The sequence below is a fragment of the Macaca fascicularis genome, chromosome 4, assembly GCF_037993035.2.
Source record: "Macaca fascicularis isolate 582-1 chromosome 4, T2T-MFA8v1.1".
Taxonomy (NCBI): Eukaryota; Metazoa; Chordata; class Mammalia; order Primates; family Cercopithecidae; genus Macaca; species Macaca fascicularis.
The window spans coordinates 162,382,741-162,397,552 of record NC_088378.1 but is presented as its reverse complement, the minus strand read 5'-3'; the positions used below and the strand labels follow the sequence as shown (position 1 = coordinate 162,397,552).

At 43.3% G+C, this 14,812-nt stretch overlaps 1 protein-coding gene across 7 annotated transcripts in view; it reads left to right on the top strand.

Moving 5' to 3' along the window:
* Window positions 1-14,812, top strand: part of GCNT2 (glucosaminyl (N-acetyl) transferase 2 (I blood group)) — a 109,134-nt gene that overhangs the window by 59,747 nt on the left and 34,575 nt on the right. Inside the window, exon 1 of one of the 7 annotated variants that reach the window (XM_005554069.4) lies at window positions 4,346-5,500. The exons of the other annotated variants lie outside the window; for them this stretch is intronic. Within the exon in view, the coding sequence (XP_005554126.3) occupies window positions 4,576-5,500 (925 nt within the window). The 5' untranslated portion in view covers window positions 4,346-4,575. Of the gene's footprint in view, window positions 1-4,345; window positions 5,501-14,812 lie in introns of those variants that run through there. 7 annotated transcript variants of the gene reach the window in all.

Genomic DNA, 14,812 nt, shown 5'->3' with positions numbered 1-14,812 from the left:
TCTGTTGAGCCAACTAAAGTGGGCAGAGCAGAAATAATGCCCTGGTTGGAAGTTAATAGCTTAGCCTGCCCAATTATTTACTGGAAGGAAATGTCTGTTCAATTGCCACAGACACCAAAGAAAACAAACCTACTGCTAGGGCCAGCCACTCGGAAGGCATTACATGCTAGGCTGGGTCTGTTCATCTAAACCACTGTAAATAAGTCAGGACAAATGATGGACGTGGTTTTGGGGTTTTGTTTTCTTTATGTATTTATTTATCATTTTTTATTTTTTGAGACGGGGTTTTGCTCTTGTTGCCCAGGCTGGAGTGCAATGGCGCGATCTGGGCTCACTGCAACCTCTGCCTCCTGGGTTCAAGCCATTCTCCTGTGTTCAAGCCATTCTCCTGCCTCATTCTCCCTAGTAGATGGGATTACAGGCATGCACCACCACACCTGGCTAATTTTGTATTTTTAGTAGAGACAGGGTTTCTCCATGATGGTCAGCTGGTCTCGAACTCCCAACCTCAGGTGATCCGTCCGCCTTGGCCTCCCAAAGTGCTGTGATTACAGGCATGAGCCACCGTGCCCGGCCTCGTTTATTTATTTTTGGATGCTGCTGTTTTGAACTATAAATCACGCTGCCACTCCCATCTGCAATCTGCTTTGGCTAAATCATGATGAATGATTTCTTGAGTTTGTTTTGCACTGGCGCTTATCAGAGCTCCTTATTGTAGGATCAGGGCTTGAGGCAAAGAGAAGAGAAAAAACGGACTGAACCTGCAATGAAAGCCCTTTGCCTCCCTTTTCCGACTCCAACTTTCCTCTTGTGTTCTCCACAAGACCTGCCAAGGACAAATTTTACAGAAAAGGGTGTGGTTCTAGTAAGAATGAAGAGACGTGAAGGCATCAAAATGGTTATTGGATTGTTCCCTTCATACGGTCACATTTCTAGAGTGTGTATGAGAATATATATAATAAAATAGTAATATATATATACACACACCTATATGCATGTATAAATACATTTATGTGTATATATGTATATATCATATGTATTATATGTATATATATTTTTAAATATATATTTTAAAATACATATGTAATATATACTTTAAATATGCATACAAAAATATATTTCTTAAAGTACATATATAAAAAATATATTTATAAATGCATTTTTATATATGCATATATATGTGTTAAAATATTTTTATACTTATATAAAAATATTTATATGTTTTTATATAAATATATTTTCCCATGGGCTAAAGGGGAGGCAGTGATGGGGAAGGAAAATGGAATTTAACCTCCGGGAATAAAGCATTTGAAAGCCTTAAGGTAAATGTGTTTTTTTTTTTCCATTACTAAGAACAGAAATCAAAATATCAGTTCATTAGCAGGGTCAGAAGTGTTGGATATTTTCCAACAGAGAAACAACAACAGCAACCATAGCTAATGCTTATGGAACATGTACCAGGTGCCCAGATTCCTGCCAAACCCTCAGCAAGAGGTGTCTCATTTAGTCTTCCTGACAACCATTTGAAATAAGAGCCACTGTTCTTTATCTTTTCACAGTGGGAGGGCCTGGTTGTGTAAAGAGGTTAAGTAACTTTACCCTGGCACTGCGAGCAGCTGGGATTTACCCAAACAGACTGGCTTCAGCACCTGGACCAGGGAACTGTAGAATTAAGGCTCTGGTTTCTATCCAGCTGAATGACGTTGGGGAGAATATTTTTAAAGGCCCCAATTTGCTCATCTGTGAAAATAACGGGGTTGTGATGGGTGATCTCAAAGATCCCCGCCAACTCTCTAGCAGCTCACCACATTAATATCCAAATCAATATCCATCACATCCATGCCACTGTTGCCATTCATTCCTACAGTTCACTGTAGGAAATTAAGGGGTGGAGTGGAACAGAGAGGGGGCGGGGAAATGGCTGCATTGTTCATCAAATGTTTTCCTAACAGGAGCAGCTGTTCCAATTGGCACAAGCCCTGGCAGGTAGGATTGCTAGGTGACTACGGGAGTAAGATGGGAGCAGGGCCCACTCTTAACACACCTTGTGTGGCTGCCACAGTTAATCTTTTAGTTGGACCAGTTAATTTCTCCCTTGGAAGTGTCCTTACTGTCCACATCAATCCCCAATATACTTCACATTGGCTGCGAGATCGCTTGCAGCACTGGAAGCTGGTGAACTCTGAGAACCCTCTGTAATGCCACCAGACCTGTGCTTTTCCTGGTTCCCCTGAATTACACTGACTGATACGTCCAGGAATTTTGCAGCAGCCCTGGTGGTTTTGTTCTTTCTTCAGAAAAGGAAGTTGGAGAGAGGGTTGGGTGGGAAGGAGAATGAGAATCCTTTAAGTTCTTTGAAATGACCTCAGAACTGAGGTTGTCAGGCTTTTAAAGAGAGCCGGTAGGTAGTCACTCCACATATTGTAGATAATACTGTGTCAACAGCTCAAGTTATCTGAAACTCTCTTTGTGAAATGGGATCCAACTTTTGCTCTCTGGGAACACTATCACATTTCTCAGGCATGCAAACTTAGGTGTGTTTGATGAAGGGAGCCTGCCTCTCCACTCCAGTGGGTATTTCTTGCAAGGTGGAGACGAGAGACTGAGAAAAGAAATAAGACACAGAGACAAAGTACACTGGAAGAAAAGCAGGCCCAGGGGACCGGCGCTTAGTAAGTGAGGACCTGCACTGGCGCTGGTCTCTGAGTTCTCTCAGTATTTATTGATCACTATTTTTACTGTCTTGGCGAGGGGAATGTGGCAGGGCTATAAGGTGAAGGTGGGGAGAGGGTCAGCAGAAAAACATGTGAGTAAAGGAATCTGTGTCATAAATAAGTTTAAGGAAAGGTGCTGTGCCTGGATGTACGCGTAGGCTAGATTTATGTTTAACTTTACATAAACATCTCCGTGCAGTAAAGAGTAGTATTGCCACCATGATGTCTCACCTCTAGTCATAAGGCGGTTTTCTCTTAGAATAGAATGTATGGTTGGTTTTCCACCGAGTCATTCCACTCCCAGAGACGTGCGGGAGACAGATGGCTTCCTCTCATCTCAACCGCATTGAGGCCGCCTTCTGTCACTAATCTCCTCAGCACAGACCCTTTACGGGTGTCGGGCTGAGGGGCTGTAAGGTCTTTCCCTTCCCAGGAGGCCATAGCTCAGGCTGTCTCAGTGGGGGGAACCTCGACAATACCCAGGCTTTCTTGGGCAGGGGTCCCTGTGGCCTTTCACAGCGCATTGTGTCTCTGGTTAATAGAGAATGGAGAATGGCAATGACTTTTACAAAGCATACTGCCTGCAAACACATTTTTAGCAAGGCACATCCTGCGCAGCCCTAGATCCATTAAACCTTGATTCAATACAGCACATGTTTTTGTGAGCACAAGGTCGGGACAAAAGTTATAGATTAACAGCATCTCAAAGCAGAAAAATTTTTCATAGTACAGATCAAAATGGCGTTTCTTATGTCTTCCTTTTTCTACATAGACACAGTAACAATCTGATCTCTTTCTTTTCCCCACATTTATTTCATTCTATGATATCAGCACTGATTCTTTCATGTAAAATGTCACTCCTAGGTTCCTTCTGCCCTGTGTGTGACTGTGCTCCCAAGGGTGTAATTCATTGTTCCTTCTTGTCAGTGTGTGTGTGTGTACATGCGCGTGTGTGTGTATGCTATATTCTGACACATGATTAGAATCTAAATCTACCTTGTTATATTTTTCTGCCACTGATAATCTTCTACTTAGACACGTTACAAATGTATTTTTTAAAATAAGTTTTTGAAGAGACAGGGTCTCACTGTCACCCAGGCTGGAGTGCAGTGCTGCGATCATAGCTCACTGCAGCCTTGAACTCCTTGGCTCAAGCAGTCCTCCCGCCTCAACCTCCTGAGTAGCTGAAACTACGAGTGCGTGCCACCATGCCTGGCACACATTCATTTTTCATTATTTGTGTCTGTATGTGCCCAGAGGTAGAGATAACACTAAAATGAAAAGAAGTGGCAGAGAACAGGAAGAGAAATAAACCAGAGAAGCTGATATCCTTAAATGCTGTAGCTTCCAAGGACTGCCAGCAGGTTGTGGGGCTAGCCAGAAAAAATAGAGCCTCTGATTCTAGAAGGCTTGGAAAAAGCGTGAGAAGGGAGATCAGATCGAAAGAGATTGATGGAAGGGGAAGGCAGTGAGGGTGAAGCAAGGGAAACAGCTCCAGTGAAAAGGACCCGTCATTCCATTCCAGAACGTAATTTGCATTTCATATGTAAATGAGGAGGATTCCTGGAGGCTGGGCTGGGCTGGGCTTAGCTGAGCCTCTACAAACAGCAGGGATTCAGCCCTGGGGAACTGCAGACCAAAGTGCAAGAGGGATGCACGGCATCTCTAGGCACATCCAAAAAGGATGGACGAGACACTGAAGCAGAGGATACAGGAGGATTAAAGGATTCAGGAAAGCAAGTAGCTCTCTGGAGAAGCTGTCGAAATTCAAGACTGGCAAGAGAAGTAAATTCAGCCTCTCACACCAATCATTTCTCATCCCCTGAAAAGAAGAGATTGCTTCCCCAGGGAAGTGAAAACAATGAACTTTTGGAGGTACTGCTTTTTTGCTTTCATTCTGCTCAGTGTGGTCATTTTTGTGAGATTTTACAGTAGCCAATTGAGCCCGTCAAAAAGTTACGAGAAGCTGAACAGTTCCAGTGAAAGATATTTTAGGAAAACTGCCTGTAATCACGCCTTAGAGAAAAAGCCAGTCTTTTTGTGGGAAAATATATTGCCGTCACCTTTGCGAAGTGTCCCTTGCAAGGATTACCTGACCCAGAATCACTACATCACAAGTCCCCTTTCAGAAGAAGAGGTTGCATTCCCTTTGGCCTATGTCACGGTCATCCATAAAGACTTTGATACCTTTGAAAGGCTCTTTAGGGCTATCTATATGCCCCAAAATGCCTACTGTGTTCACGTGGATGAGAAAGCCCCAGCTGAGTTTAAGGAATCTGTGAGGCAGTTACTGAGTTGCTTCCAAAATGCTTTCATTGCTTCAAAGACAGAGTCTGTGGTTTATGCAGGAATTTCCAGACTCCAGGCTGATCTGAACTGTCTGAAAGACCTTGTCGCCTCTGAGGTTCCCTGGAAGTATGTCATCAACACCTGTGGACAAGACTTCCCCCTGAAAACCAACCGGGAGATAGTTCAGCATCTGAAAGGATTTAAAGGGAAAAATATCACCCCAGGGGTGCTGCCTCCTGACCATGCAATTAAGCGAACTAAATATGTCCACCAAGAGCATACAGATAAAGGCGGCTCTTTTGTGAAAACTACTAATATTTTGAAAACTTCACCTCCACATCAGCTGACCATCTACTTTGGCACTGCCTATGTAGCGCTTACCAGAGAGTTTGTCAACTTTGTTCTCCATGACAAAAGGGCCATTGATCTGCTACAATGGTCAAAAGATACCTATAGTCCTGATGAGCATTTCTGGGTGACACTCAATAGGGTTTCAGGTAGGTACTAATTTCCATTCTGATTGATAGATTGAGTTTGCTAACATTCTGCTCACCTAGAGAACTGACTCATTTGAAATTATTATGAAATAAATTTAAATACTTAGAAAACTATTAGTTTGGTTGCTTGTAGCAACAGTTTATTGTTGACTCCGTTGTCTTATCAATATGTGTGATATAGTGATCTAAGAAATGCTGGCTGCAGTCGCCCCAGTAAAACTAACTTAGATTACATAGTTGCTGAATTTTAACTGTTTTTTGAATTAATGCTTTTCATAGTCCTTGATAAACACAACTGTAACATAACAAAATTAACTTTTAAAATAAGCATTCTAGAATTTATGAGTTGAAATAGGTGATGTTTCTTTCAGATGGATGTTAAACATCGTTTTCATTGATGCAGTCCCATTGCTCAAAGTTCGTGGAGCTGTTACAGGGGTACTTACTGATTTTAGAATCTTGGAAGCTGCTTCGGATGTTCACAAATCATCATTCTGGCTGAAATATCTCTAGTTTAAGATCTGAACAAGTAGCCAGGTTTCAGCTCTTCTCGGTTACACAAATCTAACCTGATATTTTAGTCTGGAGGAGGGGGTAACAATGAGTTGAAACATACAGAGAGAGAATCTAGCTACAGATGATCCAAAGAGAGTTCTCAATTTTTAAGTCATAGGTTTTTATTGGAAATTCCAATTTGCAGCTTATTGTTTTTATATACTGTGCAGTCTTCAGTTGTTTATGTTAATTTGGGAAAGCGTCCAAGGTATGCCAGGCAGCTGAGGCAGAAGATAACACCAAGCTCCCTCTTTGGTTCAGGACTGGGTTTCTTTTCTAAACTCTGTTTCCCATAGGTGGTCTGTGACCTGCATTACATCTTTCCCGTGTGTCCCCATGTGCTTGTTTTCAACAGTGACCCAGCATGCTTGTGGGTGACTGGTGACGCGCATGGGCACAGTGACCCTGACAAGCCTCACATACTTAATGTCTACACACACACACACACACACACACACTACACAACCACGCCACACATACACACACACCTGCCTGCCATTCTTGAAATAACTCCCAGCTCTTATGTCTAGTGTCATTATCACTGGCATACTTTCGAGTGCTGTTTGAAGCCACCTAATGCCTGAAAGTAGACTCAATGCAGAAAGGTCCCCAATAACACGGCATTCGTAAGAACTAAACTAGAGTGGTGGTCACAAAAATCTACTTAGAGAGGGACAGAAAGAGGATGGGCAAGGTGGCTGGAGACGAGAGAATTATGCTATCTCATGAGCAGTTCATTTTCAGAGATGCTAAACTGTCAGGTCACAAAGACTTGTAGGAGGGGCAGTGAACCAACATTTATCATGGTGTGAGTGTTAACCCTTTCTTTACAATCACCAATTTTAAACACATGTAAATATTGCATACATGGCATTTAATCTTATTTTTGCTGGTATAGTTGGTGATAGCTTACATCATTCCTTTTAATGATAGGAAGTCATCGTGTTAACCTCACGTACAGATGAAAAACATGAGGCTTAGAGACACTGAAGCAATAGTATGTTCACATTGTTCACATAGCTTTTCCTAGGCAAACCTGGAATCTGACCCCACATTTGTGTGGTCTGAAGTGTGAGCCGTTTCTCTTGCACTAGGAAAGGAAGGAATGACTATTTCTTTTTTCCCATATATCTAAAGCAAATTTCCTACAGAATTCCAAAAAAGAGAAAGGATTGAGGGTGTTCAGAAAAAATGAGGAGGGCTGTGGAAGGAAGTTTCACCTGATCACTTAGAGCTGGAGATGAGGTTAGCAGGGATATGGTTTGTGTGTGTGTGGTGTCCCAATATGCTTGTGTGGTGTGTGTGTGGTGTATTTGTAGTATGTGTGTGTGTGGTGTGTGTGTGGTTGTGTGTGTGGGGTGTGTGTGTGGTGTGTTTGTAGTGTGTGTGTGGAGTGTGTGGGGGTGTGTGTGTGTGTGGTGTGTATGTATGTGGTGTGTTTGTAGTGTGTGTGTTGTGTGTGTATGTGTGGTGTGGTTGTGTGGTGTGGGTGTGTGTGGTGTGTATGTATGGTGTATGTGCGTGGTATGTGTATGGTGTGTGTGTGGTGTGTGTGTAGTGTGTGGTGTGTTTGTAGTGTGGTTTGTGTTTGTAGTGTGTTTGTGGTGTATGTGAGATGTGGTGTGGGTGTGTGTAGTATGTGTGGTGTATGTGCATGGTGTGTGTATGGTGTGTGGTGTGTGTTTGCAATGTATGTGTCTGGTGTGTGTGTGTGTGTGTATGTGCGTGGGGTGTGTGTGTGTAGTGTGTGTGGTGTGTAGTGTGTGGTGTGTTTGTAGTGTGGTGTGTGGTGTGTAGTGTGTGGTGTGCAGTGTGTTTGTAGTGTGGTGTGTGTTTGTAGTGTGTGTGTAGTGTGCGGTGTGTTTGTAGTGTGTGTGTGTTTGTAGTGTGGTATGTGTTTGTAGTGTGTGTGTGGTGTGTGTGTATGTGTGGTGTGGTTGTGTGGTGTGGGTGTGTGCATGTCTGTGTAGACAGCAAGTATGTGAGGCTTGTCTGGGTCACTGTGCTCATGAGAGTCACCAGGCGTCCTTTCTGGAAGGAACCACCATCCCTCACAGGCTTCTGTACTGTGTGCTGGGTCCGTCTGGAGCAGGCTTTGGTCTGGGCCAGTGCCAATGGGAAGTGGCCCTTGGTTGATGTTCTCAGAAGCTGGGGAGTAAGAAGCAGCCAGGCAGATTTGAATGGTTGAGTGTTAAGTTTTACTGACTGTTTCATAAGAGTGTATTGGATTAAGTTTCCCTCACCTCAACCACTTGCAAAAAAATTTTTCATGAATATCTGTCACTATTTAAAAAAATATTTTTTTGGCCGGACTGGGTGGCTCATGCCTGTAATCCCAGCGTGGCTCATGCCTGTAATCCCAGCACTTTGGGAGGCTGAGGCGGGTGGATCACCTAAGGTCAGGAGTTTGAGACCAGCCTGGCCAACATGGTGAAACCCCGTCTCTACTAAAAATACAAAAAATTAGCCGGGCGAGGTGGCGGCGCCTGTAGTCCCAGCTACTCGGGATGCTGAGGCAGGAGAATGGCGTGAACCCAGGAGGCGGAGCTTGCAGTGAGCCGAGATCGCACCACTGCACTCCAGCCTGGGCGACAGAGCGAGACTCTGTCTCAAAAAAAAAAATTAGCCATGCGTGGTGGCGGGTGTCTGTACAATCCCAGCTATTCGGGAGGCTGAGGCAGGAGAATCGCCTGAACCCGGGAGGCAGGGATTGAGTGAGCCGAGATCGCACCACTGCACTACAGCCTGGGTGACAGAGTGAAACTCTGTCAAAAAAAAAAAAAAATTAAAAATTAAAAATTTTTTTTTTTGCCGGGCGTGGTGGCTCACGCCTGTAATCCCAGCACTTTGGGAGGCCGAGGTGGGCGTATCACGAGGTCAGGAGTTCGAGATCAGCCTGACCAACATGATGAAACCCCGTCTCTACTAAAACTACAAGACTTAGCCAGGCGTGGTGACGCGCGCCTGTAGTCCCAGCTACTCAGGAGACTGAGGCAGGAGAATCCCTTGAACCAGGGAGGTGGAAGTTGCAGTGAGCAGAGATTGTGCCACTGCACTCCAGCCTGGGCGACAGAGTGAGACTCCATCTCAACCAAAATAAATAAATAAATAAATTTTTAAGTTAGCTTTTTAAAAACAATAGGAAATATATTTTAAAGGTTTTAAAGGTACCAAATTTTTAAAGTTTTCACTCCATCAGCTACCAATGTTAATACTTCCTTGTACATCTTTCCTGAGGTACCTTATTATGTTTATAGACAATACAACTGATTAAACATGTGGAGAACATTATATGCGGACTTCAAGTTCACTACGGATATACTCGGAAAAGGAAAAATGGTCCTCATTTTAGGTGCCATATTGTCTGTGAGAAACAAAATACAGTAAAATGTGTCCTTTATTTAAATACATCATATGCAGACATTTAAGAAGCTCTTTTTTCATTACTTTGAAGCATTTTTAAAGCTAGCTACAAGGAACTTTCTGGATGAAAGTTACCAGGGACCTTTGCCCCACAGCATCCAACCGCCATGAAGTGCAGAACTCTGGCTGTGGAACACCCGCTATTCCCTTGCTCCAGGCTTTATAATGGCTTCTCCTGATCTAAAAGGACCCTTAAGTCTTGGCCAGGCAAGGTGGCTCACACCCATAATTCCAATATTGTGGGAGGCCAAGGCAGGAGGATTGCTCGAGGTCAGGATTTTGAGTCCAGCCTGGGCAACATAGTGAGATCCCTGTCTACAAAAAATTTAAAAATTAGCTGGGCATAGTGGTGCATGCCTGTAGTCCCAGCTGCTCAGGAGGCTGAGGAAGGAGGATTGCTTGAGCCTGAAAAGTCAAGGCTGCAGTGAGCATGATTGCACCACTGCACTCCAGCCTGAGTGACAGAGTGAGACTCTGTCTCAAAAAAAAAAAAAAAAAAGGCCAGGCTTAAGCTCTTCATGTGGCATGACTTCCAGGACCTGGCCCCCCACCACCTCTGTCTCTACCCTCATTTCTTTTTATTTGATGCCTCATACTTTCTGTTCCAGCAACTACTTAGCCCTACACACTTCTGCAATTTTCACCTTTTTTTTTTTTTTTTTTTTTTTTTTTTGAGACGGCGTCTTGCTCTGTTGCCAAACTGGAATGCAGTGGTGTGATCTCAGCTCACTGCAACTTCCACCTCTCAGGTTCAAGCGATTCTCGTGCCTCAGCCTCCCAAGTAGATGGGATTACAGGCACCCACCACCACGCCTGGCTAATTTTTGTATTTTTAGTAGAGACAGGTTTCACCATGTTGTCCAGGATGGTCTCGATTTCCTGACCTCATGATCTGCCTGCCTCGGGCTCCCAAAGTGCTGGGATTACAGGCATGAGCCACGGCGCCCGGTCTAATTTTCACCTACTTTTTAATGGCTTTTTATGACATCCTCTCATAAAGAATGCCCTTCCTGTCCAATGCCTGTCCTGTCTAACTCTTCATCCTTTATGTCTAACTCTGTCTAACTCTTCATCCTTTGTGGCCCACCTTGGAAGTCACTTCCTCTGGAAGCCATGTCTGATCACCTCCCTCCCAGATCGTTGTGTTTCAACTCTGGGTTCTCCTGGACCTAATGCCACTGCTGCCAGCATTGAATTGTAGTCACCTATTAACTGAATAGCTCTTCTACCAGACCTCCTCAGTATTTGAGCTCCTTAAGCGTAAGAAAAGTCACATCTTTTGTTCTTTGTGTTCTCCACCACTACTTCTATTCTGCATGCATCACTATGCACCTGCCTGATCTGACAATATGCAAGGTGCTGGATGGGTGTGGAAGGGTCTGGGGAGGGGCAGGAATGTGCTGGAGAGTTCTGAGAAGATGGGCGGAACATATGAAAGTGTACCGGGTACCTAGGGTGGGGATAATTTTTGGTAGTAAGGATTAGAGAAACAGTAGGTAAAAGTCCACAATGGCCAGGCCAAGAAATGATGTCAGTAAATATGAGAGAGTCCTGAGCGAATTAGCAAGCCCCACTTTATTCCAGATAAAATGTTAATGGGATAGAGTCTGTCCTTAGAAAATCTGGCTCCCACACAACCAACCTGGGCCCATGATGCATTCGGATTCTGATGCCAAGAGAAAGTCGCTGCAGGTGGCGTATGCAGACGCCTCCACTTAGTTTCTGCCTTCCTTGCACCTGGTGTGAGTTTCTTCCACACCTGCCACCCACTCCCTCCTCCTGCTGGTACCACTCCCGGGCTACTCACATTCATGCACTGGGCTTCTTCTGACTTAATTTGATGTAGACTTCTCCTGAATTGCTGGCTTAGGAAAAAAAACCAAGGCTGTAAGAATATGAGAGGCTAAGAAGAGACAACAATAGAAAGAAACTCACAACATCTCTCCAGCTCTCAACAACTGTAAACACTGAGCTATTTAGAAGGTACATGTTCTCTGCAGGACGGTCACTGGGGCCTTACATCTGGGTGTGGCTGGATCAGTCCCAGTCTTTTTCAAAGTATGCATTGTGTTCTCTGTACATCAGCCCAGACTTTGAATTCAGTTTCTAGGACCACAAAGGATGCATTCACTCGTGCTGATTGGACCGGTGACTGAGAATTATAAACGTTGAATAATGGGGTAGAATCATGTCTTAACAAACGTCACCAGGACATTCGGGTCTGTAATAACGCTAGGGGGCCGGAGGACAATCCACACTGGTATTTGTCTTGTCAATATGGAGATAAATTCTGGCTGAAGGAGAAATTCCACAAAAACAAATACTTCCATAGATTTGTATCCATTGAACGGACTCTTAAAATAATATTTTTGGACAGCTAGATAATATTAAGTAAGCATAATAAATGTGAACATGATTTTCAAAATATTGTGTTAGTGATATGGGCCTGTTTGGCTTATTTAACCTTTGTAAAGCGCTCTTGGCTCTTCCCAGGTCAGTAATTCAGGTAGGATCACAGGGGAAGATTTTGATTTACAATGTATCCCAGCTCTTGAGCACCTAGATTGATGGGTCTACATCATAAGATGCTGAGCTCCTGGTAGAGAAACCTTAGGCAGGTTATAAAGTATTGACAGAATAAACAAATGGCTATAGCCATTTGTAGAATCATTTATGATGTTTCCAGCCACTGGCTCCACTGTACTATTGGGGAAGGATCATCTCCTTCATTGGAGAATCTGTACCCTAAAATTTCTGCTTGCCACCCCTAAAAAGGAAATAATTGGGAAACGCTACTCTTAAGTAGCTCTTTTTTTTCTTTTTGAGACAGAGTCTCACTCTGTCACCAGGCTGGAGTGCAGTGGTGTGGTCTCGGCTCATGCAACCTCTGCCTTCCGAGTTCAAGCAATTCTCCTGCCTCAGCCTCCCAAGTAGCTGGGACTACAGGTGCCCGCCACCACGCCCAGCTAATTTTTTTCTATTTTTAGTAGAGACGGGGTTTCACCATGTTGGCCAGGATGGTCTGAATCTCTTGACCTCGTGATCTGCCCACCTCAGGCTCCCAAAGTGTTGGGATTACAGACATGAGCCACCACGCCCAGCCTTAATTTGCTCTTAATTCCTAATCTCTAGAACAACATTTTATAAAACAAGACAAATTGGATTAAAGTATATATTAGCATAAAATATATAAAAAGTGAATATTGAATTAAGTATAAGTACAATCATGGCTGGTAAACATCTACTAAGCTGAACTGATCATGAATTCAATTCTAAACCAGCAAGATCATTTCTCCAGCTCATTCATCTTCCTGTCATTCCTTACCAATTGTATACGAGTTTTTTTGTTTTTTTGTTTTTTTGTTTTTGAGACTGAGTCTCGCTCTGTCGCCCAGGCTGGAGTGCAGTGGCACAATCTCGGCTCACTGCAACCTCTACCTCATGGGTTAACGCCATTCTCCTGCCTCAGCCTCCTGAGCTGGGACTACAGATGCCCGCCACCACGCCTGGCTAATTTTTTGTATTTTTAGTAGAGATGGGGTTTCACCGTGTTCACCAGGATGGTCTCGATCTCCTGACCTTGTGATCCGCCCGCCTCGGGCTCCCAAAGTGCTGGGATTACAGGTTTAAAAGCAGCAGTTGTTTTTGTCCTTGTTTTGTTCTGAGATAGGGTCTCCCTCTGTCACCCAGGCTGGAGTGCAGTGCCACTAATTTGGCTCACTGCAGCCTCAGCCTTCTGGGCTCAAGTGATCCTCCTGCCTCAGGCTGCCAAGTAGCAAGGACTACAAGCATGCGCCACTACACCTGGCTCATTTTCAAATTTTGTGTAGAGATGGGATCTTGATATGTTGCTCAGGCTGGTCTCAAACTCCAGGGCTCAACTGATTCTCTCTTTAGCCTCCCACAGTGCTGAGACTACAGGTGTGAGCCATCGCACCTAGACAGTTGTCTTTGTTTTAGACGAAGTATTGCATTTCGATGGCTTTTAAAAACAATAAAATATTAGTTGTATATCAAAGCTATATATAATTGATACATGTATATATTAATGTACATAGTACAATAATCAATATATACTCGACCTCTAAATTATCTCTTGAAAATATATATCTCTACCCTATTTCTCTCTACACAATACAAAAGCATCTCCTTCCATCCTTTGTTTGAGCCCACATGCTATTAGGTAAATGACTTTGGAGACAGACATAGTATAAGTCTGTCCTCCCAATATTTGCTAACTGTGTGACACTGGTGTTAGTTTATGCTGAGCCTTAGTTTCCTCATCTGTGATGATGGAGATAATAAATAGTACTTAGTTCCCAGAGAACTTATGAGTATTAAATAAGCTAATGCATATAGTACAGGGGTTCTTAGGCTTGACTATGCCTCAGAATCTTTGGCAGGTCCTGTTAAAGCACAGATTTCTGGGCCCTACCCTGAAGTTTCTGATTCAGCAGTCCCCAGAATTTGCATTTCTTTTTTATTTACTTATTTATTTATTTATTTATTTATTATTTTATTTATTTATTTTTTTATTATACTTTAAGTTCTAGGGTACATGTGCACAACGTGCAGGTTTGTTACATGTGTATACATGTGCCATGTTGGTGTGCTGCACCCATTAACTCGTCATTTACATTAGGTATATCTCCTAATGCTATCCCTCCGCCCTCCCCCCACCCCACAATAGTCCCTGGTGTGTGATGTTCCCCTTCCTGTGTCCAAGTGATCTCATTGTTCAATTCCCACCTATGAGTTAGAACAAGCAGCGTTTGATTTTGTTCTTGCGATAGTTTGCTGAGAATGATGGTTTCCGGCTGCATCCATGTCCCATTACAGAATTTGCATTTCTAACAGCTTCCTGGGTTATCCTGAGGCTTCTCCTCTGGGGGCCACACTTTGAGAACTGCTGACTCGGACCATCTTTTACCGAGACTGCCACATGTATATAGATTTGCAGCAAATGCTGATTCTGTTCATTTCCAACCACCAGTAAAAATAAAAACTAGTTGATATAAGGAAAGGCTTTTGGTGTTGACTGCATATGGCGGACTTCATGAAAGTGGTATGCAAATGACTGATGTTTGGGAAGTACTCTATTAAGGAAATATTATGGACTCTGGAGTGACACAAACCCAATATTGAATTTTAGCTTTATCTCCATTAGTTTGATGACCTTGTGTACCCTGAACCTAAAACTCTTCATTTTGTAGTCACCATAATGATGGCTACTTAGTAAGGATGTTTTGAGAATTAAATTTTAAAAATGGGGTAAAATGATAGGTTAAGTGTTTATCCACTTATTAATGTGAACATTTATTAAGAAAAACCTAA